The 25,000-nt window shown below is 43.4% G+C and overlaps 1 protein-coding gene across 1 annotated transcript in view; it reads right to left on the minus strand.

The window, feature by feature from the left end:
* The window catches only part of LOC123519719 (dyslexia-associated protein KIAA0319-like protein), a 50,826-nt gene that overhangs the window by 7,256 nt on the left and 18,570 nt on the right, over positions 1-25,000 (minus strand). Inside the window, exons 8-16 of the mRNA XM_045281224.1 lie at positions 22,310-22,454; positions 19,543-19,654; positions 18,998-19,152; positions 16,727-16,917; positions 16,219-16,318; positions 15,742-15,906; positions 14,632-14,793; positions 4,747-4,848; positions 2,841-3,011 (exon numbers count right to left, since the gene is read on the minus strand). Coding sequence (XP_045137159.1) covers positions 2,841-3,011; positions 4,747-4,848; positions 14,632-14,793; positions 15,742-15,906; positions 16,219-16,318; positions 16,727-16,917; positions 18,998-19,152; positions 19,543-19,654; positions 22,310-22,454 — 1,303 coding nt within the window. The remainder of the gene's footprint in view (positions 1-2,840; positions 3,012-4,746; positions 4,849-14,631; positions 14,794-15,741; positions 15,907-16,218; positions 16,319-16,726; positions 16,918-18,997; positions 19,153-19,542; positions 19,655-22,309; positions 22,455-25,000) is intronic.

The following is a 25,000-nucleotide window of genomic DNA, read 5'->3' on the forward strand; positions in this document are numbered from 1 at the left end:
GATATCGATCTTAGATCAATTTATAATTACATCAGTAAGAATCTGAGGTCTTAGAACAGATTAAAATCATTTACATTTTCCTATAGGAAAACTGTTTCAGATCCTCAGGATCCCCCAAAAGCAAAGATGTCTCTGGCATTTCACCACAACCAGTTGGGGAGACCTGAGGAGGCAGTATGCTGATTTTCTCTGGAATGATTACTGTTTCCATGTCAGAGACCCATCTGCACATGATAGAGAAATTGTCCACAAAAGGTACTTAAGCCTTCCATCATCTGAACCTCATGTACTTTATATTTCTGCTCAGAATCATGCTAAGTCTGTTTTTCAACTTGACAAACACTCCTTCATTAATATAAAAGGTCAAAATCTTAAAAAATCCAACTGCCCTCAAGACTTCTGGCATCTGGACAAAAACATCTCTTTACTTCTTCATCTCTCATCCTGATGGCACCACAGCCATCACATCTATCTTTTAAAACTGAACTCTTCTCTCAAACCTTTGCTAAAAACTCAACCTTGGGTAATTCTGGGCTTATCTCTCCCTCTCCTCCTCTCTTGGACTATTTCATGCCTTCAATTAAAATTCTTTGTAATGATGTTTTCCAAGCCCTCACTGGCCTAACCCTTGGAAAACTTATGGACCTGATGGGACCCCTCCTATTGTTTTTGAAAACTGTGACTCCTTGTTTACACCTTGCTTAATCAAACTCTTTCAACTGTGTCAATATCTACTTTTCCTTCTTGCTGAAAGTTTGCCTACATTCAGCCTGTTCCTAAAAAAGGCTGACCATTCTAATCCCTCTAACTACCACCCTATTGCTTTAATCTCTTACTTGTCAAGTTTTTTAATCTATCCTCAATAGGAACATTCTTAAACATCTATCACTTCACAATCTTCTATCTGATCACCAATATAGCTTCTGTCAAGGCTGCTCTACTGGTAATTTTCTGGCTTTCCTTACTGAATCTTGGCCATACTCTTTTACAGATTTTGGTGAAACTTTTGCTGTTGTATTAGACATAGCAAAAGTTTTTGATAGAGTCTGGCAGAAAGTTTTAATCTTAAAACTAACCTCCTACAGTTTCTATTCTTCTCTCTGCAACTTTATCTCAAGTTTCCTCTCTGGCCATTCTATTGTAGCTGTAGTAGACGGCCACTGTTCCTCAAGGTTCTGTCCTATTACCCACTCTCTTTCTAATATTCACCAATGATCTAAACCAACTTCTTGTCTATATCCACTCTTACGCTGATGATACCATTGTACACTTTCTCACGTCCTTTCATAGACAACCAACCTTTCAGGAAGTCAACAGATCAAGCAGGAACACCACAGAACGCAACTTCTGATCTCTCTAAAATTTCTAAATAGAACACAGAAAAAGGAGTAGTGTCCAATGCCTAAAAAATGTAATTTCTCCATCTATCAACTCAAATCAACCTTCCAGCCAACTATCCCCCTCCTTTTCAATAACACTATACTTTCCTTTATTTCTTAACTGAATATCCTTGGTCTGTCCCTTACTTATAATCAAAACTGGAAACTTCACAACTCATCTCTTGCCAAAGTTAAGTGCTCTGAGATGTATCTGCCAGTTTTTCTCATCCCTCAACTGCTAACTCAGTACAATGCTTTATTCACCCACATATGAAGTACTTTTTGCATATATGGGGGAAGGGGGTTATACTCACATAGTTTTATTAGATAGGGTGGAATCAAAAGCTTTTCTTCTTATTAACTCCTCTCCTCTTCTTGACTGTTTCCAGCCTCTTTCTCACCGTCAGAATGTTGCATCTCTTGCTATCCCTTATCATTATTTTTATGCCAACTGCTTTACTGAACTTGCTAACTGAATGCCTCTCCTCCTCCTGCAGCCTCACTATACAAGGCTTTCTTCTTCCTCTCACCCTATTCAATCCAACTCTTTAATGCAAGAATTAACCAATAATCTCAATTAATTCATACCTTTCTCTGGTAAAATATGTAACTCCCTACCTGCTTCTGTCTCCACTTAAGAGGGAGGTTTCAGGACATTTATCCTTTTTTTTGGCTGAGAGAGAGAGAGAGAGAGAGAGAGAGAGAGAGAGAGAGAGAGAGAGAGAGAGAGAGAGAGAGAGAGAGAGAGAGAGAGAGAGAGAGAGAGAGAGAGAGAGAGAGAGAGAGAGAGAATGACCTAACTCTTGAACATTTTTATTTGTGCTTTCTACTACCAAGTGCTTATGGTTCTGATATAAATCATCATATAGTCTTTTAGTAGTATGCTGCTGTATTCACATCATCTCTAGGATTCCCATTCTTTCTTCTTGCAAGGAAATTACTGACATTTGTCCAAAAGAATGGTTTTTGTTCTCATCACTAACCTTTTCAAAGCTATTTGCTACATCTTTCTTTAATCATTAACCACTCTGCAACATATTTCTTGTTCTAAATGTCTTCAAACATTGTACTGCCTAGAAATGGCAAAATCTATACTCCTTTTTATCTCATTCTTTCTTGTACATGCTCATGAAGATTATATACGTTACTGCATACTCCATTATTTGAATTCAATTATCTATCTCACTCAAGAGTGGATTGTAATAAAACATGCATTCACTCTTTCACAGTTTCTGAGTCTCTGAAGGTAAAAAATGGTTATGAAACAAATGCTTTCTTAACAATAATTGGTATATCCTTGAAACACTTTGAAGTCTTAAAACATACCCTCTTTAAAATTCTTATACTTGTCCAATTTAATTGGTAAAAATAGGGTAATTTTCAATAACTACACATCTTTACAGACAAGCAGATACCATGCTATGTGAATGCATTTAAAAAGAGAAGCAAACTTGTACTTACGCTTCAAGCTTTCATCATGTGCATTTAGCAGAGAGTAGCGGAGAGGTTTACGTCGCGTCCGACTGTTGCCTACCAGCTTGCGGCCAACCAACACTGCCATTCCCCATACTACCAGGCCCAACACCAACACCACCATGCAGATGATCACAAACACATATATCACACTCCAATCTGAGGAAGAAAATGTTGGACCTAACCTTTACAAGAAAAACACATCTGCTTATTCAAAACACATGCTGTCTTGAAATTTCTAAGTGCCTTATGCTTGTGTTATAACTGACTGAAAAGAACTTGATATAAATCAAATACTATCTAAACATTCTTAGGCACACATATATATATACCCCCCAAAAAAGTAACACATATATATATATATATTAATACAGTAAGGTCCCGGGTTACGTCGGTCTCGAGTTATGTCAAACTCGCACTTACGTCAGTCCACTATAAGGCAATTTAAGATTTAAAAAATTGAAAAATTCATAAATCGTAAAGCACGGGGTTTATTGTTATTGTTGGCCGCCAGGCGTCACTAGTGGTTATCCGCCACACCGCCCACCTCATGCTTGAATACAATAACACTCTACGTACCTCATTTCCACCACACCGTCGCCCCTGGCAAGAGTGTTCCTACATCTGCGTTTGCTGACTATCTTAGTATCTTGCTCAATGGCACCAAAAAGAAAACTCCTGAGTGATAGCAATGATGCTAAGAAAAGGAAAACCATTACGCTACAAGAAAAAGTGGACATAATTAAAAGACATGAGAAGGGAGGCAGCAGCTGTGTGTAAGGGAGTGAAGAAGAAAATGGGAAGCCCGTTACCATGACAACGGAGAGGTTGACGACCTTGAGGGCTCGCGCACCTATCACAACAATAACAACTCCGGAGCCTTCGCCTGGGCCACAGTACACTTGCAGCTCACTTGCACTGTCTGCGCCTGTCTGTTGATCCCTATTGCCCTTTCCTATTGCATTTCCTACTCCACTGCCCACGTTTCTACTCCCACCGCACTGCACTACGCTCCCAGCTGTCCACCCTGGGCGTCACAACATTCGACCTGCCCACCCTCCTGGCGGCCTCAAGCGTCCATCCCTCTGGCAACCTGCAGTCTTTCGCGTTCGTGGCCCTAATCAATATATTCCTACATAGTTGTAAATAATATACCAATATAACAATATAACCTTTTACTTACCTGAATAATATGCTTTGAAAGTACAAAAACTCAAGTTACGTACAAAATCGACTTACATCATGTTTCAGGAACGTAACTCTGCCGTAACTCGGGACCTTACTGTATATATATATATATATATATATATATATATATATATATATATATATATATATATATATATATATATATATATATATATATATATATATATATATATATATATATATATATATATATATATATATATATATATATATATATATACACAAGGTTTTCATATTTTATAAACCAGAGTGAAAAGTAAATAAGCTCTATTTATACCATGGTAAATACATATATACCTGGGAAGGACTGAGCTGTTCATCTATTCTTGTAGGACCATACTCGTACACAAAAGAATATCTTTTTTAGCAATGGAATAATAGTGCAACAACAGAAGCATATAGTAATATATGACCTGATGAAAGTCTTATATCAAAAGACCATGAGTTAATGGAAGCACACCTTATTTACTGAAGCAAGAAAGTAAAAAAAAAACTTTATTAGCACAATTGGTCAGCCTACACAGAGTAATTCAGAAATATTTATCATACCTTACACAGTCCTCCTACTCATGACAACTGAACTTTACATATTTATCTGAGCAGTGTCCTTTAATGAAACACAACAGCCCACCCCTCTCTCCTATGCCAATGTTCTAACCAATACTGGCCCACTGACACTACGCACCACAATTCTGCATGCCATCTCCTAGGTGGCGCCGGAAAAAGGACTCCATCCACCAGGTGTGGCAGTGGCACTCCCGGCTTGCCTCCACACATTCACCATGACCTTTAGGATAGAGACCAATGGATAAGATACAAATTAAATAAATATGTAATTTCGACATCAGCTGTTGCAAGCCTAAACTCTTTTTCAGTTAGAAATAGAAATACAACACTATTTTACTATTAAGTAAAATTAAACACAGACACAGTACAGAAATAAGATGCATAAACAACCCGTTCATGAGTTTTGCGCAATCTAAGTTTCGTGATCCTCGAGTTTGGCACTTACATAATATGTATACAGTATATACATATATATATATATATATATATATATATATATATATATATATATATATATATATATATATATATATATATATACAGTAAAGCCCCGGGTTACGTCGGTCTCGAGTTACGTCACACTCGTAGTTATGTCAGTCCACTATAAGGCATAAGATTAAAAAAATTGAAAATTTATAAATCGTAAACCGCGGGCTTTATTGTTATTGTTGGGGGTTACCCGTCACACCGCCCGCCTCACGCTTGAATATAATAACACCCTGCCTCAGTTCCACCACACCATCGCCCCTGGCAAGAGTGTTATCCTACTTCTGCGTTTACTGACTCAAGTTCTTAGTATCTTGCTCAATGGCACCAAAGAGAAAACTCCTTAGTGACAGCAGTGATGCTAAGAAAAGGAAAACCATTACACTACAAGAAAAAGAGGACGTAATTAAAGACATGAGAAGGGAGGCAGCAGCTGTGTGTGAGGGAGTGAAGAAGAAAATGGGAAGCCCGTTGCCATGACAACGGGGAGGTTGACGACCTTGAGGGTTCGCGCACCCATCACAACAATAACAACTCCGGAGCCTTCGCCTGGGCCACACGACACTCGCAGCTCACTTGCACCATCTGCTGATCCCTATTGCCCTTTCCTATTGCATTTCCTGCCCCGCTGCCCACGCTTCTACTCCCACCGCATTGCACTACGCTCCCAGCTGTCCGGCCTGGGCGTCACAACATTCGACCTGCCCACCCTCCTGGCGGCCTCAGGGCCACCCCTCTCAGCAACCTGCAGTCCTTCGTGATCGTGGCCCTAATCAACAGCAAAAACAAACTTGTGTTTCATATTCCTATATAGTTGTAAATAATATAACAATATAACCTTTAACTTACCTGAATGACCATAAACAATGATTGGTTGAAAACTCGATAATATGCTTTGAAATGTACGGAAACTCGAGTTACTTACAAAATCGACTTACGTCATGTTTCAGGAACGTAACTCTGACGTAAACCGAGACCTTACTGTATATATATATATATATATATATATATATATATATATATATATATATATATATATATATATATATATATATATAAGGGAAAACTAGCCAAGGACAAAAAAAAAAAAAAAAAAAAAAAAAAAAAAAAAAAAAAGCCCACCGAGATGGCAGTCCCAAAACAAGGTCAAGAGAGTTAGCCAAAAGAATTAGATGTCTTGGAACCTTGCTCTTATATGAATTCAGGTCATAAATAGGTATGAAAAACAGAATCAAATAGGGAGTTCCAGAGTTGATCAGAGAAAGGGATGAATGATTGAGAAGTCAACTCTTGCATTAGAGAGGTGGACATAATAGGGATGAGAAAAACAAGAAAGTCTTGTGCAAAAAGGCAGTAGAAGGAGGGGAGGCATACAGTTATAGAAAGATAAAAATGGAAGTTGGCATGAAAATAGTACTACAAGATAGCAAGAGATGAAACATTGCAGCAGTGAGAAAGAGGATGAAGACAGTCAGTCAAACAGTAGAGGAGTTGACAAGGAGAAAAGTTTTGGATTCTATTCTCTCAAAAAAAAAAAAAAAAAAAAAAAAAAAATCTGTATGAGTGGAAGCCCCCTTACATGTGAAGGATACTTCACACATGGGTCGATAAGCCACTGCACAGAGTCAGCAGTTGGGAGGATGAGAAAACTGATGGAGACACCTAACTTCATAGAAGCTGTTTGGATAAAGAAGAGATGTGAAGTTTCCAGTTTAGATTATAAGTATAGGATGAACTGGAAATGTTCAGTGTAGAAGAGGACAGTTGATTATCAATGAAGAGGCGATGGTCATTTGGAAGGTTGTGTCAAGTTAATAGATTGAGGAATTGAGTTTTTGAGGCATTCAACAATACAAGTTTGGTCTGCCCAAATCATAAATTTTTAGATATCAGGAGTCAGGCAGTGTGTGGCTTCCCTGCACTAGAGGCATTTTCAGTAGCATCACCACAAGGCCAAGCATGTTTGAGTTCACGCTGAACAGGACGGTGCTGAGGACACCGTCGGTGGTGCCAGATGACCATGTCACTGTGATCTCAATCCCTGGGAGAAGTTATCGTACACGTCAGTTGCCTGAGCCAGTACTGTGGTCAAGACGTAAACACAGCAGCATGGTGGAAGAGTTTGGAGATTTATTCCTTGATGGGAAGTATTATAGGTCACCAGTGTTTCATCATTTGTATATACCGAGGGCCGAGCAGCGCAATACTCATAAAAAACAACAGGTCTTTAGTCCTGGAAGTGGTTTGATCTACGTGGGCTTGTTTTGAAGGTGTTCCATTGTAGATGTATGACTGCGGTTTTCTGATGCCTATATAATTGAATTACGTCAATACTTAGCAGATAATGTATTTTACCATCATTCATTACTTTATGATATAAGGATTTGCAACAATATTAGCATTTTTTTCACCTAATAATAGAAAAGTAACTCCACTATTGTATCGAAGTCACGACTAGAAGCATGGAATCAGACAACACCCACAACAAGGACGGATAGATGCGACATGTCACCAGCTACCACCAGGTCCTTAATTTATTTCACGCCGTATTTTTTACATCGGTTCTCTCCAGTATGCCGCACAATATGTAAACGTAAATCTACATCTACAGTACCCACTTCTATGGCCTAACATACGTCTTACTATTCAGTTTTATTTGAAATGTAACTCTTTCTTGATCTCATTCCACAAGGTTGATGGGGTTGCTCCACACTGATTGGCTAAAAAGCGTTTGCCAAACAAGAGCAAATGCTTTGGAAAGGCGTTTGCTCACGTTTGCGAAAACTTGCCTCCGTTTGACTCCGTTTGCCCCCCCGCCGCGCCGCTACTGAAAACGCCTTAGGTTTATTGATAATAGTATCAAATACAATGTACAAATACAAAGATTAAAAAGGAGAAAAGAATGATTACACTGTACTAGTATGTTATTAAATTGAAAATAGGTAGTATTGTAGTTCTGTAGTGTCTATACAAGAGCCATCACTGGTCACACTATTACACTCCACTTATCTCAGTGTATTGTTCATTTTGAGGTACAATCAGCTCCAGTGCGGGTTTAGCTGTACTAACTGAGTGCACAATGTACTATCTGTGTAGTACTACGCCTCAGGGTATCGCTGAAACATCTCATTAAAAATGAGGCCCCACGCACATAGGAAAACACTATCCTCAAAATAGAATCAGCACAAAAGCGCAGTAACCTCTACCTACAAACACAATAGCACAGTTACCCCTACCAAAAGGAACCAAACCCCCATACCTGACCTCCCTACGTCCCGTTTTCTATCTCTGGGAGGTCACTCTCCTGATAAGAAGATGCCATTCCATGTTTCAGCGCTCGTGGTAGCCGGACCTACACTCGCTTGCGCCCGTATCGCTGGCTCTTAGAGCCGGTGTTTTTCCTGGGCGTTTCTTTTCTGTTTTCCTCTTGCTTTTTGGCAAGAATCTTAGATTTATGGACAGATTATTCTGTGCTGTGCCCTTTTCGCGTGTTTTAGTGCAGTGTGGTGCTTTTATTATGTGTGTTTATAGTGACCATATGGTGGGGGAGCCGGCAGGTGTTCTCGAAGGTTCTCGAGTGCGTTAGTGGCCTTTTTCGTTCGGTGTGCTCATGGCCTTTGCTGTTCGGCTCCCTGTGCGTGTGCAGTGTTTTGATGCCATTTTTATGGCGGTTCTGCGCCCGTGTTAGGAGCGTGATTTCTTTTCAGTTCATCATGCCTACTTCCAAGTGCCAGTTTTCCTCTGATGGCAAAGGGTGCGCATATGAGTTTTCATGCGATGGCCATGACTTGTGTGTGCCCCATCGTCCTTGTGTTTCAAAGGACTTCTTGTTTGACACTGACAAGTGTGAGAAGTGCCGGGAAAATGTGAAATTCCTCCAATCTGTGGGCAAGGTAGATAAGCTTTGCCTCCAGTACACTTCGCTGCGCCGATCGTGGGAGGCGGTGCAGCGTTCGCCAAGAGGAAGGGAAGCATGCGGTCTGGAAGGACGAAGCTTTCCGCCTGGCTTTCATGGGCTGGGGCTCTCGGACGGCGGTCCCGTCCACCCCGTCCTCTGCTGGCCTCTCATCCCCCCCTTCTTCGGTTGTGGAGGAGCCGGTACCGGGCCATCTTCGGTACTTCACGATCCCGTGCCCGGGGATCCGTCTCCAGTGGTGCCGCCGCCTTCTGCTCCCCCGGCCCCCTCAAAGCCTCTGCCTCCTAACATTCATGAGCTCCTCTCGGGGATTTTGGCCCATCTCTCCTCTGCTGCTCCTCTGCCGTGCGCCCAGTCCTCGGCTCCTCCCCTAGTGGCGGACCCTCACCCTGCTACACCACTTCCCCTCTCTAGTCCGGCATCTCAGCCATACGAGGTGGATTCGTCCCCTGTTTCGGATGGCCCCCCTTCGGAGGAGGAGTTGGAGCTCGAGGTTCTGCCAGAGTCGTGGGCTCCTGTGCCTCGAGATTGGCAGGTGTCTCAGGTCGCCGGGTCAGTCATCTTACTCTGTCGAGATGAAGCCTCCCAGGGAGAGGCGGTTCCAGTGCTTGGCCAGGAGGTGTGCTGGGGGACATCGTGCCACTCTCCTCTTCCTTCCTGGCATTTCCGTCCTCTCTCTCAAGCGACCCACCCTTCTCCTACCTTGCCGTTACCGACCGTGGACGAGCTCTCGCGCTCCCTTTCGGTCCTCTCTTTGTTTGCGGGCCTGTCTCCTCCTTCCCTTTCCTCCGAGGGTAAGGAATCGACGCGACGCTCGATGGGCGTGTCATGGATGGCGGGCCAGGCAGACCAGTTCCTTAAGGTGGCCAGGGACTGGTGGGATCAGTCGGTGGCACGGACCCAAAGTGCTCCTGTTTCCAGACCGTCTGCAAAGCCCAAGACTCCTCTACTTCCGGTTGGGGACTCTCTGGATTCCCGGGTGGGAGTCTGGCTGTCGGCACGTTCTCCACCCTCCTTTCCTCCGCCCCTGGCCACCCCTTCGTCGGAGACGGTGAGGCAGGTCGAAAAGGACAAGGCTTTTGCTTTGGATGCCTTTTCCTCTTTTCAGGCCTTGCTGACGGCGGAGAAGATTTTGACAGTTCTGTCACAGAGGCAGGATCTGAACACATGGGTGTCCTCTTCACTCCTGTGCGCTAACCTCCTGCCTCTACTGCGCTTCGCCCTCTGGCAAGGGGCTCCAGCAATGGCTTCTTCATTCACTCAAGCTCTCTCAGCCCACTTAGCCTGCTGGAGGCAAGCTGTGGCTCCTCTGCCATCTCCAGCGCAGTCGGCCCTTCTCATGGGAGATCCGCTGGGAGCTTCCTTTGGGTCTATGCAGTCGGTCGCGGATGCTCTCGCACGGTCCCCTCAGGTTGCAGTGGTTTTCCGGGGAGCTCCACCAGGCCGTTCAGGTTCTGCAAGAGCGCACGCTTCTTCATCTCGAGCTGCCCCTCCTCGATATCAAGGCCCGTCGCGCTTCCAGAGGACCTCCAACAGATTCCTCCCCTACCCGTCAGCTTCTCGCCAGGCCCAGTCCTCTTCAAGGGACAGGAGAGCTCCGCTGGGTCGGGACGGCGGTCTCTCTACCCGCAGAGCTTCGGGCCAGCCCTTTCGGACTACCTCCGCTGCACCCCGGGGGTCGCGGCAGTGACTCCCCAGTGCTGGGTCGCCTGTCCAACGCGGCCAACAAGTGGCCGGTCGGCACGTGGGCGGGCAGGGTGGTTCATCGGGGCCTCTCCTGGGAGTGGGCTGAAGGCCGTGCCCCGCGTCTACGGATGCCTCCTCCCTTCACTTCAACTTCACCTCAGCTTTCGGCGATATTGCAGGAGATGCTCCTCCATGGAGTTCTGGAGGAGTTTTTTGGCCCTGTCTTCCTGTCACGTCCCTTCTTGGTACCTCGGCGGGACAGGCAGGACCCCCGGCTGGTCGTCGACCTTTCGGCTCTCAACGCCCACATCGAGTGTCATCACTTCAGGATGGTAACGCTCAAGCAGGTCAGGGAGTCTCTTCTTCCGCACTCTTGGCTAACCTCCCTGGACCTCGCCAATGCTTATTGGCATGTGCCGATAGGTCCGCGTTTCCGGTCCTACCTGGCAGTGCAGGACCGCTCCCGCGTCCTGCGTTTTACAGTCCTGCCCTTCGGGTTGAACATCGCGCCACGGGTCTTCACCAAGATCACGAAGACTCTGGCATCAATGCTGGCGGACGTAAACATCAGAACCATAATGTATCTGGACGATTGGCTCGTCCAGGGTCGTCGAGGAGGAAGCCCAAGATGCAACCACCCGGACCGTCTCCATCAGCGAATCCCTCGGGTTCCACTTCAATTTCCCCAAGTCTCGTCTCGAGCCCACTCAAGTTCTGCAGTGGCTCGGCATGTGGTGGGATACTCGGACCTCTACCATCTGCCTGTCCGAGGACAATCGGAGGAAGGTCCTGCAGCGGGTCAGGAGGGCCTCCTGGTCCACCACCTTCACCCACCGCATGTGGACGAGGCTCATGGGCTCCTTGACTTTTGCAGCCCAGGTGACACCACTGGGGCCTCTGTGGTGCAGGAGGCTCTGGTGGGAAGGCAACAGGGTGTTTCCACGGACGGCTCCGCACCGTCTGAGCCCGGTTCCACCACACCTTCACCGGCTGCTGCGTCAGTGGTTGTCTCCGGGCCTTCTGGAGACTGCGGTTCCTTGGAGGCTGTCAGCGCCGCAGCTCCAAGTCTACACAGACGCTTCGGACAGCGGTTGGGGCTTCCAGGCGTCCGACGGTCGACAGGGCCGGGGACGCTGGGAGCAGGCCGACGCGCAGAGGCACGTCAACGTGAGGGAGTTGACGGTGCCTCTGCTTTTCCTTCAGCAACAGGTGGACCTCCGACAACTCCACGTCTGCTTCTACATGGACAACGTAGTGGCAGTCCAGTGTGTGAAGATGGGTTCCTCCCGGTCAATCTCCCTCCTCAGGACATCCGAGGCCCTCTTCAACCTGGCAGCGTCGCGCCATCTTACGCTGTCAGCCGTGCACGTGCCGGGCAGGGACAATGTCTGGGCAGACGCGTTGTCCCGCAGCGATACTTCCTCAGTGGAATGGTCGCTCGACCCAGACGTTTTCACGGATCTAGTGGAGTTGTTCGGTCTGCCCGAGGTGGACCTGTTTGCATCATCGGAGAACCATCAGCTCCCACAGTACATCACCAGGAGCGTGGTCACGGCCACGGGAGGGCCGGACTCCTTTCTCATGGATTGGAACACATGGGGGTTCGTTTATCTTTTTCCTCCCCCAGCGACGACGGTGATGACAGTGGTGGTGCGCAAGCTGGAGACGTTCAGGGGCCGAGTTCTTCTCATCGCCTCTCTGGAAGGCCCAGCCCTGGTGCCAACGTCTACTGCTCTGGTGTCCTTCCCCTCTACCTCTCAACAGACTGGCGGTACGGGGCCATGGCGTCCGTCAGTCTGGAATATCCTCCAGCTTTCACGCGTTGAGTTTCTGCAGGCGTGCTTGACAACCTTCCTCTCGCCTGCGGTCTCCTCTGATGTCATCAAGGGGTCCAGGAATTCCACCCTCCGCCAGTACGAGTCGGCATGGAAGGCTTTCCAGCTTTTTCTCCGCAATCGCCCTTTTTCATATATTTCCTTACCTCTGGTTTATGACTTCTTGTCCTTTATGTTCTATGTCAGACGCAGAGCTGCCCCAACCGTCTCCACCTATGCAGCTGCTCTGGCGGACCCCTTGTCTTTGGGGTTTAACATCACCATCAGAGGACGGGTCCTGGATTTACTGAAAAAGGGTTACTTCCACCAGCGGCCTCCTGTGAAGAGACCAAGGATCTTCTGGTCTCTGTCCAAAGTCCTGACCCTCCTTCGGGCCCTCCTTTACTAATCCTACCCCTCAACAGAGCTTGCGGAAGGCACTGTTTTTGGTGGCCATGGCTTCTGGCTTAAGGGCTTCCCAACTTCACGCCCTTATCCGGCACCCCTCCTGGCTGGTCTTCTCCAGGGATGGGCGACGGGTCTCCCTTGCACCTTCTCCCAAGTTCTTGGCCAAGAATGAGAGGGAAGGACACTCCTTGGGCCCCATGATGCTCCAGGCGTGGATGGAGGGACTTCACCACCACCCCCTCTGCCCTGTGGAGTCCTTGCGACAGTATGTTGGGTCGACTTCCGGTTCCCAACATACCCGTCTGTTCATCTGGCCTGACACCCACAAGCCCCTTTCCAGGATCCACATCTCAAAGGTCCTCTACAGGGTGATAGAGGAGGCGGATCCAGGACAGGCACCAAAGGAGCACGAAGTGAGGGCCATGTTGGCCACCATGGCTTTCCTTCGCCACTTCTCCTTGGACCAGGTACGGGAGCATGGACAGTGGGCTTCGGACCGCTCCTTCATAGCCCACTATCTGGATCACACGCTGGAGGAGGTCCCTTGCACCTCCATGGCAGGGCCTCCTCCGCCTCCCGGACCCTCCTCTTCGACCTGACGGGTCGGAGTTGGGGGGGGGGGAATGGCAGCGTCAGGGGAGGTCGTCAGCCACCCAACGGGTCCGGACCTCACCCCCATCTTACACGGCAACGACGCGGGACCCTTTCCCTACCCTCCGGTAGAAGGAGTCTTTGCCGCTTCCAGAGCCCCTCTTACTCCTCCCGGACCACCCTCTCCGACCCGACGGGTCGGACTTTGGGGGGGGGATGGTAGCTTCAGGGGAAGTCTGCGTTCACCCGACGGGACCAGACCTCACCCCTCCCAAAGGTTGCCTCAGCTCTACCGGACCGTCCTCCACACACCGGTCCAGGTATGCTGCTCTCTAGGACCGTCCTTTTTCTGCCAGGTTAGAGGTTTACAGTACCCTTCCCTTTCAGTATAGTCTGGCGGCGGATCCTTCCTCCACTTGTGATGCAGCTAAACCCGCACTGGAGCTGATTGTACCTCAAAATGCGATGTTTGAGTCTCCGAACTGTTGTTCGAAAACATCTATTTTGAGTGAAGCAGCTCCAGTGCGGGTGATCGGGTCCCTCTTCTTCCGCTTCGCTCCCTCCCCCGGTCATCCTTCGCCAGTCTCTGTTCTCGCGCTTCACATGGAACGGCGTCTTCTTATCAGGAGAGTGACCTCCCAGAGATAGAAAACGGGACGTAGGGAGGTCAGGTATGGGGGGTTTGGTTCCTTTTGGTAGGGGTAACTGCGCTATTGTTTTTGTAGGTAGGGGTTACTGCTCTTTTGTGCTGATTCTATTTTGAGGATAGTGTTTTCTTATGTGCGTGGGGCCTCATTTTTAATGAGATGTTTCAGCGAGGCGTAGTACTACACAGATAGTACATTGTGCACTCAGTTAGTACAGCTAAACCCGCACTGGAGCTGCTTCACTCAAAATAGATGTTTTCGAACAACAGTTCGGAGACTCAAACATCGCATTCTGTCTTCTCTGATATTTTTAACATTTTCTATATCAATGTTTTTCTTATTCCTTTCCATTAAAGCTACCTCCACTATTTGTCCTTTCCTTTATTCGCTTCTCTTTCCCCATTTATTTTCTTCTGACTCAGTTCTAGTTTTGTCACAAACATACTGACAAGTACCTGAACAGTTGTTTTGACAGACCACAGTGTCTACAGAAAGAAGAGGCAGGTCCAGTAATTCTGAAGAATCCAGTAACACTTGATGACGTAATGTTGCCACCACCTCCACCCCAGGCACTACATCCTTGCCACTCTGTGCTACAAAGGTCACACTCACCTCACCTGGAAACACCAACAGTCATTACAAACAAGCTATTGTTTTTTTGTATTTCTTTTCCATGTTAACAGTAAGGTTTGAGTGTAATTATCTTATTTTGTTATTCAACAACCTCCTAAAAGAGTGAGATCATAAAGATTAATTTCCAGTCTTGTACAAATGCTACTGGCCTTGTATACAATGTAACAATATTGTTAGATGAATAGTCTGTGTTAAAACAATAACATGTTGTACAAACAACATACTTTACTTAGGAAAAAATTGTTTGATGGAACTATGAAAAATATTTAAAAAAATATGTGTGATAACAGCACAACTACGCCTCTATCTGGTATCATCATAATGCTGTCACCAGCACTTGTTCTTGAGTCAGACCTGAATCAGCTCATGAATATGTTCAAACATCATTACCAAGCTTTACAGTGTGAAAATGTGGTATAAGCCACCTCTCAATACTTACTCAGTTCAGTCTCTTCACAACATTAACCTCATTCCATATATTTTTTTTCTTTTTCACAAAAATTCAAAGAATATTTTGAAAGGAGTCAGGTTTGAGTCCCTGAGTATTGTAATACATGACTTAGAGTGAGGCAAAGGGAACATCCAAGAGTCTTACAAAAAAAATTATGAAATACTGCCTTTACAAGTACAATGAGTTAGATGTGGGATACACAGAAAAATAATTCAGTTAATTTGGTAAATTAAAGTATAATTCATAATTTCCTGAAAAATTTTACTGTCATATTTACATCAGTATAAAGCTAGTCACACCTTTAATACAGTTCCATGCTGGCAGTAAAAAAAAAATAATTTATAATGGAACAAAAAATATATAGAGACAATATGATCAAGGAAAGAATATGTTTTCTTTTAACTTTTCCATAGTTTTCTACTCTTTTTCATCAAAAAATTGTACAGATAAGCCAGGGCTATGAAGGATTACACTGACTCACCTGAGTGTGGTAGTCCAGTGAGGGAGATCAGGTGAATGGTAACCACCCTATCAGCACTGTGCAAAAACAGCTCCATCTTCTGAAGTAGGGTAGAGAGCTGGAGGATGCTGAGAGTACCTAGGTCAGCTCCCACCACCACAGTCACTTCATCCAAATGGTGGGGTCCTGGCCATCAAACACTTTGTGAGCCACTTTCATTCTATCCAGCTTCATCGAAATGGTATTTTCTCCTCAGATAGACTATTATTAGATGGATAGGTAGAAAAAAATGGAAAAGGAAATTTTCATCCTGTAGTTTTTTACAAGTACAGTCATACCTCATGATTTGAACATCTTTCAATTCAAAGAGGTTGGTGAACAAATTTTGTCTTCCAATTCAAACACAAACAATTGCTCAAGTGATGGCACTTGGTCAGTCCCTCTATTGCTCCTCCTACTCTGGCAAACAAATATTTGGTAACAAAGACTACACTTTACCTTCATTTATAATGATGGAGACAGTGTCAGAGGACGAGGCTCCCTGGTCATCCCAGACTGTGAGGCGCCACACATAACGCCCAGCCACCACCCCTGTGAACTGCACTCCAAAGGTCAGTGAATATCACATACAAACAGTAACATACAAGTTTGGCAAAAAGGGAAATGTGGTGGTAATAAATGATATTCTTATCTGTTGCATGTTTAATGAGGAAATATAAAAGCTGAAAACTAGAGTTAAATATAAATTTTCCATAGTTTGGGCCTAAACCCAAGAGACAAATTTTCTAAGGACAATTAAATATTTCATGATATGCAGGGATAATGCCCTTGGTAATCTTTCTTCTTAGAGTGTGATAGGAGAGCAGTTCATGGTTTGTTAAGAAAAAGTGTTTCACATTTAATAATACAAGGTGCTTAAAGGTGATCCTTGTAAAAAATAGGAGATAATTATGTGATTATGATCATGACAACCATCTCTGGAGATTACATCAATGCCAACACTCACCATAAGGACTGGTGAATGATCAGAGCTGTTGATGATCTGTCCAGCAGCCAAGGAGGTGGCATCACGCTGCCACAACCACTTAGTGACAGCAACATCATCAGTGGACTTAGATCCATCCACCACCACTGCACTAACAGGCAATGTCACACTGAAGTCTCCACCAGCATTTGCTGTTGGTGGTACATTATGATCTGGTAAGAAAGATAGAATACCATTTTACTTCCCATTCTAACATGCTCTACTAGAAATCATACACACCATACACACACAAAGAATGTATCTCCCCAAAAAGGTGATAGATAAGACAAGGCACACAACTTTCATATTCACACAACTGTCTCAGCCCCTTGGCCCTTGACAGAAGATAAAGCACTCCCACCCTCACTCTAGACTATAGAGCAGGGGTTCTCAACCTGGAGTTTTAAATCCCCAGGGGTTCACAACAGGATTTCCAGGGATACTTAGCTTGCTGATCTAATATCCTTTGCAGTTCCATTGCATATGAGTTAGTGTCATTTATTAAATTAACATTCTGTTCAATGTCAGATTCTTGGGAGTTCGGGTAGATGGTCTTATAACTCGGGGGGTTCTAAATGAGAAAAATATTGAGAACCTATGCTCTAGAACAGGGTTTCTCAACCAGCATTCCCCGGAACCCTAAGGTTCTGCAAAAGATCCCTAAGGATTCCGCAAGATCAAATGAGATAAGCTAATGCATTTTTTACTTTTTATGTAATTTCATATATATAATATAACTAAACATGCGCAATATATTATTGGTTATTGTTATATTATAACACAGACATCATCATATATTATAGGTATATGATATTGGTTACTTATGTCTATTTTTTTATGTTTGAGTTTAATTTTTTTTTTTTTTTGCGTGTGTGAGAGAAAATTCCTGATGAAGTATTGTAAACGAACAGTATGAATTTTATTTAACATTACTGAAAAAATTGACAAGGATGTATTATTTTTCCTTAAACCAGTTATTGAAAAATTTCTATTATGATATTTGTCACGTGAAATACGATGAAAATAAAATGAGAAATATATGGTATATGATTTTGTTTTTATGCAGGGGTTCCTTAAGACATGTAATTTATTTTAGGGGCTACGCAAGGGTAAAAAGATTGAGAAATGTTGCTCTAGAGGGATAAGCCACACAGCTTTGTCTAGAAGAGAATTCCATCATAATAGATATTCTCCCCTACTACATCCAAATGCCCATATCAGTTTATGTCACAAAGCAACATTATTCTTCCCACAATCATAACTGCTTTCCATTTGCTTCTGTCATGCACAACAATTCCACATGTTCCAGTGTTAGTCCTCTTTCCTTCAAGGTCTCCTTCGCACAATCTCTCAATCAATCACTTGGTCTACCTTTGCAAGCTCAAACCCCGCACACAATCTTATTATCTTCTTCACCAGCCAATCATCCTCCATTCTTCAACATATCCAACCCATTTCTTAGTCCACTCTGCCAAATGTCTCACAACACTTCCTCATTTTTGACACTGTCCATCTGAGTTACTCCACATATACTCCTTAGACATCTCATGTCTATTACAATCAGTCTCTTCTTCTCTGCTACACCTATATTCCAAGTCTCAGCACCATACAGTGTTGTACACATTACTGTCTTTTCATACAATATTCTTTTTATATCTATTCAAAGTGGCCTGCTCTCAATTAGTCTGTTCATACTTTTCACAAAATCTTTTCTGCTTCCTTCACCCTAGCATATATTCACAAAGTAATTCACAATATGTACATCTTTATCTATTCATCATATGGTTTCCTGGAATCCATAAAAGCCCAATAAAGATCCTTATATTTCCACAAACCTGTGTCACAACAAACATATGGTCCATGTATTCCCTTCCTCTTCAACAATCTCACTGCTCATCACAAATCACTCCCTCTGTAGTCTCTAAAGCTCTCTTAATAAAAATTTAACATTCACCTAACCAACAACAATAAATACATTTATATCCTCTATGACTATTAAAGTAGTGTCAACTCTTCTCTGACTATCTTCAACCTTTATTTCTTTGCTCCAAGTAAATCTTTTGCCTTCTTCTATGACTATTTTCATGCTAATTATTCTTCAAACCTCACTAAATGCAAGCTTCCCCTTCCTGCATAGGGCTTTCTAATTTCTTTAACAATAATACCCTGGAATACATCCAAACTAGAAATTTAATGGCTGCTTATTTGACAACAATGGGTAATGTAAGGCATTACTCCTATCCCACAACTCACCCTGCCTCACAGTCACAGCTACCGAGTCACTGGTGTTCTTGCTAGGTTCATCACCAGTCCACACTGTTAGCTGGAACTGATACTCTCCTTTAGTGAGTCCTAAAGCAAAAGTTTGTGGCTGGTCTGGATTGGCCAAATGAGCTACACTCGGACCACTGAAATGACAATATAGTCATTACTTATTAATAAATGCAAGGATACAAAGAAAGAAGGGAAGCGGTAAAGGAAAAAGTAACACAGAAAGTATTTTTAATAATTATGAAACTCATGTTGAGAATAATAAGCAAAGAATTATTCTTCCTATTTTCTCATATGTAGTTGGCTTTCTCTAAAATAAATTGTGAAACATAAAACAAAATATGTAAAGAGACATATAAAATAGTTTTGTGTACCTACATACCAAGGCAACATTCCTTGCTAGAAGGGAACAATACTTCATTATACACATATCAGGATATCAAACAAATTAGTAAATATCTAGAGAATTGAAGGATGATATCCTTAAAAAGAATTTTCTTACAAACAATCTCCCACAACTGACTCACCTGACTTGTATCCAGAGCCAGTGTGTGCTGAGAGAGGTGTCAGTGCTGCCTGTTCCATCTAGCAGCACAGTGGTGTTGGGTAATACTATTTGCACATCTGGGCCAGCATTGGCTGTGGTGGCACAAGTCCTTGTCAGATAATTATCATCAGACATATATATCATCAATCTACATATGTATTGAACTAATTCCCACAGAAAAGATGACATGCTTTTTCTTATTAGAGAAATGCATTTATGATAAGAGATTTTTCATTCTTTTGTACTTTACTGTTTATCACAGTAATCTGTATCACAGTAATGGAGTAGGCTACTAAACTGGCAAGAGGAGATTGCCCGTGAGAGCTATTCTATGCCGATGATTTGGTATTGACAGCAGAATCAAGGGAAGAAGTGACTGACATGTTTAGTATGTGGAAGGAGGGAATGGAGCAGAGGGGATTGAAAATAAACATGGATAAGACAAAACTATTGATGACCGGAAATGAAGCTAGAGAAAGAATTCAGTCAGGAAGATAGCCATGCAGTAGAGGAGTGGGAGCAAACTCAGTGTTGTGTACTGTGTGTAACAAATGGTGTCACCAATGATGCTCAGGTCTGAGGAATCTCAGAGGGATGCAGAACTTTGTATGTCCAAGATGTGTGCGGAAGGAGGAAGGTGATTGGTGGTGGCAGAGGTGACGATGAGGATATAGAGTTGGAGGTGAATGGAGGTGTGCTGGAGGGGGTACAACAGTTCTGCTACATAGGAGATATGTTAGACTGTGAAGCAAGAGCAGAGAAAGCAGTAAGGGCGAGATTAGCAGCTGCATGGAAAAGATGGTGAGAAATTGGTATATCACAGTATAAAACTGAGGATCACAGGAAGGATATACAAAGCCGGTGTCAGATCTGCTCTTCTGTACAGAGCAGAAACATGGGAACTGACAAACAGATTGACAGATATTCTATATAGCTGTGACCACAGGATGCTGAGCTACATGGCAGGAGTGACGCAGCAAGATGCGAGGTCCAGTAGTGAGGTAGCGGAGATGTGTGGAGTTAAAGACCTTTCTGTTGAGTTGAGGAAAAGAAGACTGAGATGGTTTGGACACATGAGAAGGGTGGCAGGAAGGGTGTTGAACGAGGTGGAAGAGGTGAGGGTTGGAGGCCGACAGCTGGTAAGATGGCCAAAGAAAAGGTGGAGGGAGTGTGTGACAGGATATGAATTTGTGGTGAATAGAAGAACATATGGCACAAGATCACCAGTTGTGGAAAGCATTCATTGCCTGTCCAACCCCACATTAAAAGGGAAAATGCAGACATTAAATGAAAATGATGATGATGATGATAATGATGATGTATTTTACTGTTCCTTTCAGTCAACTTCATTTCTTTGTATAAGCTATTCTTACTATCCAACTCAAAGTTATATAAATACAGTGGAACCTTGAGTTACAAATATCTGACCTACAAGTAATCTAAGATATGAGGCTATCACATACTCACTTTTCTGCTTTGACTTGTGAGCCAAAATTTAAGTTACATGCCAGCTCCAGGTATGCTGCCACTAGTTGACGCATCTACTGGCATCAATATCATAATGTCACAAGATACTGGCTAATCAAAATGTAACTCTATACGCTGTTGTCTGCCAATGATCATAGAATATCTGTAGTTGAGGAATAAAACTCACATACAGGTAACCCCCGCTTAACAAAGATTCACACAACGAAATTTCGCTACAATGAAGGTTTCCTTTTACTACCATCTGCTCGTTTAATGAACACCAAACTCGCTTTAACGAAATTTTATCTAGGTAATTTTTTCCAAGTTTGAAAGACCCGCCATATCACGCAAGCCGACAGGCTTTTGAATACACCAGCGCCTCTCATGGCCAAAACGCGCACCACTCACTCCCCTAGTTCAAAACAATAACAGCGTCAGCAGCAGCTCGTTTGCCCTCACTCTACATGCCACCAAAATGCCCTGCAATGTCACCTAGCGTTGCTAAGAAGACTAGGAAGTCTCTTACTCTTGAAGTGAAGCTGGATATTATTCACAGACACGAGAGAGGCGAGAAAACTAATAGCATTGTTGCTTCCCACCATGGCTTGACTCCATCTACTGTCTACCATTTTCAAGTCAGCAGACTCTATTAAGAAGGCTGGTGAGATCATATCTTCCTTGCAAGCTAAAAGAACCACCTGAACTCATGACTCTGCAATGGATAAAATGGAAAGCCTTGTGGAAATGTGGTACATAAGTTTTGTATGCAGTACAATGATGCGCCCTTTGTTTACATTCCACAGGTTGCCAGCTAGCGTATTTCCCGCTCCATTCTCCCTCTCTTCATAAATCTAAGATCATCAACATTATAAAGTTACTTGCATACATACATTAGTGTACATTATAATGACTTAGTCTTAAATTAAACTGCTTAAATGTTTAACTTCATAATTTTTACTTTCCTTAAACCTTTTACTTACTGTACTATGATGCACTATCACTTTGTTTACTTTCAATGGAAGTTCAAGTCAGGAGTTAAACTTGTTATAATTGGTTTGCTTAATGAAAATTCGCTTAACGAAGGTTCTTTTTAGTAACGTAACCCCTTCATTAAGCGGGGGTTGCCTGTACTTGAGAAAACAGTCACTGGAATCATTTCTGGCCAGTATCAAGATCACTCAATGGCATCAATACTACAATCTCTTCGATGGTATTGACAGTATCAAATCTGGACTTCTATTGTGCCTATCCCTGGCAAATACTACCAGGTAAGTACACACCTTTAGGGGCAGCCAGGTTGGGCTGTTGGACATACACGGACACAGAAGTGTTTGAGGATTGATGGAGGCTGTCAGTGACTTGAAGGATGAACTGGTAGTGTCCCTCCTCCAGATTGCTCAAGTGAAGAAATGCTGTGCGTGTGTCCTGATGAGGCAGGGATGGCTTACAGACACACTAATACACATTTCATAACACCAGTAAATAAGCAAAAAAAACTGAAAATTTAAAACTAATACACACACACACACACACACACACACACACACACACACACACACATACACTTTATTTACTAAAGAAACAATGTTTGTAAAGCCTCAAAATGTGGAAGGAAATGTGCACATGGATGACATTAAGATACCTAAAAAGGAGTTACAGTAAAACCTCAGCTCACGACCATAATTCGTTCCTAAATCCTGTTCGTCACCCGATTTGTTCGTCCCCTGAATCAATTTTTCCCATAAGAATGTATTGAAATACCATTAATACGTTCCAGATAAAAAAAAAAATCATGCTTTTGTCCATAAAACCCATTCAAAATAGACCTTTAATGTATGCATGACATGGACGAAATAATTATAGAAAGCCTAAATTGTTTTACTTACCTAAATGCTATCAAAATGATGATAAAATGAATAAAAAAGAAAAGGTTATTTACTTGAGAGACTTGACGTTGATGGCATGATGGAATGAAGGAGAGGAGGATGGGGAGGAAGACAGACAAGATCCGAGAAGACAGTCATGAGAGAGGACTTTGATGTGCAAGCGTGCCAGAGCTACACAACAGCTGTGTAGCGTCACAAGTCAGTGCTGCTATGTGGGGCCCCGTTATAGTGAACATTGGCATGGGAAACGTGGAAAGTTTGCCAGTCTTCGTCTCTGCCTTGGAAGACCCTTGCCTGCTGGGGATTGACTTCGTCACGCGTGTGGGAGCAAGTTTGGACTTCCAAGAAGGGAAGTTAAAGGCATGTGGCCAGGAAGTTCCTTTGATCCTCAGAGGTGATGCTCAGTGTGAGAGGAGCGGGCAGTAGGGCGGTGTTCCTTGCCAGGCGAGCGAGGAAACAGCTGCGATGGATGTGCCACAATCTGCAGTACCTGGACATGGCCAGGATGATGATGACAGCAACGCTGAGAGCCACCAGAGCAGCGAGGATAACGCCGAGGAAGCTACAGTAGAGCGCGCCGGTAACATCACCATGCCCAGGAAAAACAGGAGAAAATTGTGGTGGCACGGAGATAATGTTATGCAATATTTTTTGTATGTTCCTGTTTCTATTTTCTTTTGTGCTTATGTTTTGTTTTGTTGTTGTGTGATAGCCGGCGAGCCGTTTAACAGCATTCGTCCCCCGAAATATCGTTCGTCCCCTGGGTCAATATATTGACAAATTTTTTGGTCGTCTCCCGAATTGTTCGTCACTAGAGACGTTCGTCAAGCGAGGTTTTACTGTATATAAAATGTTGGAGGAACTTAAAGATGATAAAGCGATGGGGCCACATGAAGTTTCAGGTAAATTATTGAAGGAATGTAGAGAAGAATTGATAGATCCATTATATGATATTATAAGGTGCTCATTAGAAACGGTGGAGTGGAAAAGAGCTGAAGTGGTGCCCATTTATAAGGGAGGCAGTAAGGAAGAGCCTCTTAACTATAGACCTGTGTCTTTAACAAGTGTGGTCGGTAAGATTTGTGAGAGAGCGATAAAGAAATATTGGATACAGTTCTTGGAGGATCATAAGTTATTATCGGATCATCAATTTGGTTTTAGGAAAGGGAGATCATGTGTAACGAATCTACTGAGCTTTTATTTGAGAGTGGTTGACAAAATACAAGAGAGAGAGGGATGGATGGACTGTGTATATTTGGATCTGAAAAAGGCTTTTGACAAGGTACCTCACATGAGACTACAATGGAAATTACAGATTTATGCAGGACTGAAGGGAAAATTGTTAAAATGGATGGAAAACTATTTGAGATGGAGAGAGATGAGAACGGTAATAAGGGATGCAAAGTCAGACTGGTTGGTGGTGGAGAGTGTAGTCCCACAAGGTTCAGTGCTGGCACCAATACTTTTCCCTGTCTATATTAATGATATGCCAGAGGGAGTAAACAGTTATATTAATTTGTTTGCAGATGAAGCGAAATTGTGTAGCTGTGTGAAGAGTGAAGAAGATTGTGAAATCTTACAGGCAGATCTAGATAGGATTTGGGGGTGGAGCAAAAGGTGGGAGATGAAATTTAATCTGAGCAAAAGTCATGTAATGGAGATAGGGAAGAGTGGAAGACGGCCAAGAGGGTTATATAAGATGGGTGAAGGAGTAGTGTTGAAAAAGGTGGAAAAGGAAAAGGATTTGGGAGTGATAATACAAGATGATGGGCAGTTTGGGGCTCATATTGACAAGATGTTTGGAGAAATACATAATTTGATTAGAAATATTGGTTTAGCTTTTCATTATATGGATAAAGATATGATGAAGAAATTAATTAGTACTGTAATTAGACCAAGATTGGAATATGCCGGGGTGATTTGGTCCCCTTATAAAAAGAAGCATATAAGGAAGTTGGAGAGATTGCAGAGAATGGCAACAAAAATGGTTCTGGAATTGGCAGAAATGACCTATGAGGAAAGATTAAAAGAAATGAATTTGCTCACCTTGGAACAAAGAAGAGAAAGAGGAGATTTAATACAGGT

Source organism: Portunus trituberculatus, chromosome 46 (assembly GCF_017591435.1).
Source record: "Portunus trituberculatus isolate SZX2019 chromosome 46, ASM1759143v1, whole genome shotgun sequence".
In the NCBI taxonomy this organism is placed as follows: domain Eukaryota; kingdom Metazoa; phylum Arthropoda; class Malacostraca; order Decapoda; family Portunidae; genus Portunus; species Portunus trituberculatus.